The 5,965-nt window shown below is 56.7% G+C and overlaps 1 protein-coding gene across 2 annotated transcripts; it reads right to left on the reverse strand.

Moving 5' to 3' along the window:
• Positions 1-317: 317 nt before the first annotated feature.
• CIB3 (calcium and integrin binding family member 3) lies at positions 318-5,965 on the reverse strand. 2 transcript variants are annotated; one of them, XM_040445572.1, is made up of 5 exons: positions 5,894-5,965; positions 4,319-4,430; positions 2,752-2,899; positions 1,721-1,806; positions 318-451 (listed from the first exon to the last, which is right to left on the reverse strand). In XM_040445572.1, exons 1-5 carry the CDS (start codon positions 5,908-5,910, stop codon positions 329-331), a joined length of 486 nt encoding a protein of 161 aa, XP_040301506.1. In that variant the 5' UTR covers positions 5,911-5,965; the 3' UTR covers positions 318-328. The 2 variants fall into 2 exon arrangements, with proteins under 2 accessions (XP_040301506.1, XP_040301505.1); XM_040445571.1 differs by having other exon boundaries at positions 335-451; positions 1,611-1,806.

Raw genomic sequence — 5,965 nt, forward strand, 5'->3', positions numbered from 1 at the left:
GGGGGGGGGGGAGGGGGGAAGAGGGGACTTGAGAGGTTGGGGGAAGGGGTCCACGTTGGGCAGCCCTGGGGTGAGATCGCATGGACCTGACCTCCACATCTGGTCTCTGTCCACCGAGACTCACGACTACCCAGCGCTTCCGGCCCTCACAGCGGACAGAGAGCTAGAAGTCAGTCCCTTTTCCTGTGTAAATGGGGAGATCGAGGCCCACAGAGGGCGTAGCCACACCTGGGGGCGCACACAGTGAGGGCAGAGGTGAGATCTCAGGCTTCCTGTCTCCCATCTGGCAGGTTTAAGGTGCAAAATACATCCTCCAAGCAGATGTGACTCAATGCCGTGTGTTTATTCCCAGAACCCAGGGAGGCCGGATTCCACAGTGGAGTGACAGGTCACGCCGGCCTCCTCTGACCCGGCTTCTCCACGGTGCCCTCAGATGCGGATGTGGAAGGTGCTGGGTGCAAAGAGATATAGGGTCAGTGTCATCGGGCGAAGGGTTACCCTCCCTCATCGTTCCCCCAGACTCTCCCGCCGGGGGTCCCTGAGATAGGCAAGGAGCCATGGAAGGGGGGAGACGGATCCTCTCAAAAACCCCAGGCCGTGCCCCCCCACCCCCACCCCCAGCTCCCACAGGGGCTGAAAGCATATCTCTTTGGATCAGTTTACATCCCGGCCCCGCCCCAGACTTGCTATGGGACTCTGAGTGAGTGGCTGTGCCTTCCTGGGCTTCAGTTTACCCCTCCGTAAAATGGGGATAATAGCCATCCCTCCCGCATGGGGCTGTAATGAGGGTACTGTCCGTGGTAGGGCTCATTCAGTTGCCATTATCCGCGTCTCCGCTAAGACACCAACCGCGCTTCTCCAGGCAGAGGAAGGGGGCCCTCTGCGCACGTAAGGACACCGCCCATAATGACAGCCGCAACAGCAGCCACAGCACACATTGAGCACCTGCTGTGTTCCAGGCACGGCTCTAAAATCTTTCCGTGCGCTGACTCAGGGGTCAGCCAACTTCTGTCAAGAGCCACATAGGTGATATTTCCAGCTCTGCGCAACGGCTCAGCTGGGTCTCGTAGTTAGAAAGCGGCCGGAGACGGTGCGTCCACATTCAGGCGTGGCTGTGTGCCAATAACACCCTTGATGGACACGGAAATTGGAACTTCCTATCCAGGTCATGCGTCACGCAGTATTACTATTCCTTAATCTTTCCCCCGCCATTGAAAACATGTAAAAGCCATTCTTAGCTCACGGGAGGTACAAAAACAGGTGGCTGGCCGTCCCCTGTATTCACTCGCTCTCAGCCCTCCGGTGGGGGCTTTGATTCCGCCCAGGACTGCCAAGCACAGTTGTACCCTCTGCCCACTGCAAAATGTTCAGAAGAGTGAGGGTTGAAGACCAGCCATGTTCCATTCACCCAAAGAGCTACGTCCGCCCACGGGGTGTGCCCAAGGGGTCCCCGATTATCCCCATTTTAAAGATGCAGGGACTGAGGCCAGGGAGGCTGGGAATGCTCTCTAAGATGACAGATGAACGAATGGAGGAACTTTCACAAACGGGGTCTGGGCTCTAGTTCTGTAAGAGCCCCTCTCAGACATGGAAATCGCCAGGAAGGTCACCTGAGGAAGTCGGGTGCCCGCAGGATCATGTTCTGGAAGTCTTCCAGGGAGAGCCGCCCATCGTGATCCCCATCGGCCTCTCCCAGCACCTTCTCACACACCAGGCTCACCTCCTCGGCGCTCAGCTCCCCCCGCGTCAGCTTGGTCACCGTCTGCTCCAGGTCCCACGCACAGATGTAGCCGTCGTCGTTGAAGTCTGTGCCGCAGGATGGACGGGGATGTAGGGTGGGGGCTCATCTGGCGGCAGGCCTCTTGTCCCCACGTTACAGAGGAGGAAACTGAGGCAGCGGAGGGAACCCAGGACCCTGGGGCAATAGCTGGAGCCTTGCTTTAGAATATTGGGCAGGGACCTGCTGGGAGGCCATTCATTCACTCAACGAGTATCCGAGGGAGTGCCTCCTATGTTCTAGGCACTGTGATAAATTTCCCTCCAACCAACAAGCTTTTATTGAGCACCTACTATGTGCCGGGCGTGCGAGACAGATGGGGAAGAAAACAGTTACGGCTGCGGCCCTTGGGTCTCATCAGAGAGAAGTCAGTAAGAAATGAACAACAGATCACAGGGGCGCCTGGTGGCTCCGTGACTTAAGCGGTCAATTCTTGATCTTGGCTCAGGTCCCGATCTCACGGTTCGTGAGACTGAGCCCCACAGCGGGCTCTGCGCTGACAGTGCAGAGTCGGCTTGGGACTCTCCCTCCCCCTCACTCTTTGCCCCTCTCCCACTGTCTCTCTCTCTCCAAATAAATAAATACAATTTAAAAAAAGAAGAGAAAGGAACAGATTATGAACAAGAAGTTAAGAAGCAGTGCTTCATGCTGAGAGAGAAATAGGATGTGGGGCAGAGGCTGCTTTTGACCTAGACTGCAAGGTGCGAAAGAGTCAAGGGAAAGGTGTTCCAGGCAGAGGGAACAGCAGAGGCAAAGGCCCAGAGGGAGACCGAGTTTGGTGTGTTGGAGGAAAAGTGAGGCCAGTGTGGCTGGAAAGGAGTAAGGGCGTGAGGTCAGCAGGTACCCAGGTGGGGCAGGACGGGGCCATGCACGGCCTCGAAGCCCTGTGGCGGCAGGCACAGCCCCCGGCTGGAGCCCTGGTCTGTTCCCACTCCCCACCCCCACGCTCCGCCATCCCCGGGCCCTGCACGCACCATAAATTTTGAAAGCATAGTAGGCTTTGAGGTCACGGGGAGCCATTTCGCTCATCACGGAAAACATGTCCAGGAAGTTGTCCAAGGTCATGTGGCCGTCCCCATCGTCAGAGAACACCTGGGCAATCCTCTGGCGGAATGGGTTGTCCTGGGGACAGGAAGCAGGGTGGCCATCCCTGACCAGGGTCTCAGGGCCCCAGGTGGAATCGCTCTCAGCACCCACCTTCCTGAAACCTGCACGTACCTCCCCACCAAGACTTCCTCCCTCTCACGGACCCAGGAGAGGACTTCAGGCAACTCTTCTCTCTGCCCCTGAGGTCTGCGTGGCCTTGACCACCCTTCCGGCTCCAGACACAGCCACATGACCCGAGTGAGGCCAATCAGAGATCACCATCCACTAGGAGACCCTGATTGGTTCTGGAGTAGGCAGGGTGACCCAAGCTGGCCAATCAGAGGCTGCCCTGGGATGTTTTCTGAAAGACGGGGATGGAGGTCCCTGCCTTCTGTTGGTTGCAGAGCTGACGGGAGGAAATCTGCGACCACTGGGGCTTCCCTCACTATCTCAAGAGGGTAAGCTGCCTGAGACTGAAGCCTCTTCCTGGGAGGCACTGAGAGATGGAAGGAGATTCCTGAGCATGTCGAGACCCTGGTTCCAGCCATACCTGGTGCCAGCTCTACCCCTGGAGTTTTTGCTCACGTGATCCAATAGATTTCGTCCTTTATTCTTTCATTTTTTTTTAACGTTTATTGATTTTTTGAGACAGAGAGAGACAGAGCATGAACAAGGGAGGGTCAGAGAGAGAGAGGGAGACACAGAATCCGAAACAGGCTCCAGGCTCTGAGCTGTCAGCACAGAGCCCAACACGGGGCTTGAACTCACAAACCGCGAGATCATGACCTGAGCCGAAGTCGGACGTTTAACCGACTGAGCCACCCAGGCGCCCCGTCCTTTTTTTTTTTTTTTTAAGCTTATTTATTTATTTTTGAGAGAGAGAGTACAGTGGGGGAGAGGCAAAGAAAGAGAAGGAGAGAGAGAATCCCAAGCAGGCTCCACACTGCCGGTGCAAAGCCCAGCTTGGGGCTCGAACTCACAGACTGTGAAATCATGACCTGAGCAGAAGTCTGACCCCTAACTGACAGAGCCACCCAGGCGCCCAAGATTTTGTCTTTCTTGAATGAGGTTTCTGTCCCTTGTGATAAGATCCTCTCTATTCAATCACTCACCCCACGAGTCCCCTTCAGCATCACAAACTATGTGACAAACATCCAGCTGAGAAGAACCTACGTTTTTAATGGCTCCTGCTATGCAAAGCAGGACGGACATCCCCTGAGTCCCCGCCACGCTGTAGGCCCCGTGCCACACCCTTTACCTGCCTCATCTCATTTCATCGTTCCGACAACCCAGGTTCTGAATCCTGTCTCTCTCACATCCCAGCTGTGTGACGCTGACCAAGTGTCTTAACCTCTCTGAACCTCAGTTTCTTCATCTGCAAAATGCATCTGCTTCGTAGGAGTGCGGCAGGAGACCTGCTATTTTGCCCCCGCCTGCTCCAGGGCCTCGGCGTACCTTCAGCTCAGGCATGCTGCCGATAAGCTCGTAGGGCACCTTCACATCAGGACAGCTGGTATAGTCGAGGGGGACAAGCTGGGGAGCCAGGTCCTGGTAGCGATAGAAAAGCCTGGTGTGGGGAGGGAAACATCGGCAAGGGCTGGGAGAGGGGCTGGGGAGGACGTGTCCCTTCTGTCTCACTCGTGCACCCGCCCACTACCCACTGGAGGACCCTGGGTCCCCAAGAGTCATCCGCTCTGAGCCCAGTCCTCAAGCACACAGAGCCCAACACAGGCACTTCTACCCGCTGGGGACAGGGCCACAGTGGAGAGAGGGCCCCAGAGCTAGGGGAGACTGGAGTGGGGACGCTGACACTGGGCTTTGAAGAACGCGTAGGGGCTCATTCCTGGGCAGAGGGGGGTGGCAAGAGAGACAGCGCATCAGGCATTCAGAGAACCTGAGCGAGTCTATGAATCTCTGGATATCATCACATTGTCGGCAAGACTCTGCCTCTAAAGACCCCCATCCTCACATTTTGCTTCTCTCCCTCCATAACGGGAGGGTTTCCTAAATGGGGCAGAGCTGAGACAAAAGCCCAATATTCAGGGTTTTTTTGTGTTTTTTTTTTTTCTAATGCGTGAAAGGCATTTTGCAAAACAGCAAATACCACCCGCACTGCCTGGATTGTGAGGCCAGCTCTCCACTCCAATGTCCTCACCTGCTGACGCCCTGCCTCCACTGGGGGCGCCACGCGCAGCAGCCTTGTGGAGACCATCCTTGATGAGCCAGAGGCCCCCAAGCTGCTAGGGTTTGTTTCCCGGGGCGGGGAGACAGGAGCCCTTGGGTCATATGATGGCTAGGAACTCAGGGAGGGGGTATCTGGAGCGTCCGTTCCCTGTCTGGGTCCCCCCTCAGGGAACAGCCCGGGTTTGGGTTTCTGTATGGCCTCGAGCATTCCGCTTCCCCCTCTGAGCCCCAGTTATTCTGCTGACAAACAAGAAGCTTAGGGCAGGCGAGACGCCAGCGCTCACACCCCTTGCAGCTCTGCCCGTCTTGCAGAGCTGGAGTGGGCCGCCCCCGTGCGAGCCTCAGTTTCCCCATGGGTAATCTGATCGTGATGGCCAGGGTGACCCTGAGAGCTGTCCTCACCCAGACAATGGGGCTCACTGGTGAAAGGTGTGCCCATCAATAATGGATATCTGGTGCCCACACAATTGGGGCCTTGGCCCCGATCACTCTGTATCTGAACCCCGGCCGGCTAGGGTTTCACCGCTCCGAGTTCATGGGTTGGGGCCTCTGGACAATGGCTCCATGGGCTGAGCGGTCATGTGGGGTACCCACCAACCCCTCTCGTTCACGCCAGGGAAACTCAGCAGCCTCAGGCCACCCCCCCCACACACACACCGTTACGTTGATTTACCTTCACAGCCCAGAGCCGACTCTGGACTCTGCCCCCAGGTTCCCAACCTCCAGTGCCAGGCTCTTCACCCTGGCCTCAGCGGGATCTTTCTAACACGCCTTCTGACATCTTTCTAGCATCTTTCTGACATGCTGATTCGTACCAGCCCCTGCCCCCCACCCCTGCTCACATACCCTCCGTGGCTCCCCATCACCCTTGGGAAAAGCCCAAGCTTATCAGCCTAGAGGCCGTGACAGTATGACAAG

This window comes from Herpailurus yagouaroundi, unplaced genomic scaffold, assembly GCF_014898765.1.
Source record: "Herpailurus yagouaroundi ecotype Mexico unplaced genomic scaffold, PumYag 193, whole genome shotgun sequence".
NCBI lineage: Eukaryota > Metazoa > Chordata > Mammalia > Carnivora > Felidae > Herpailurus > Herpailurus yagouaroundi.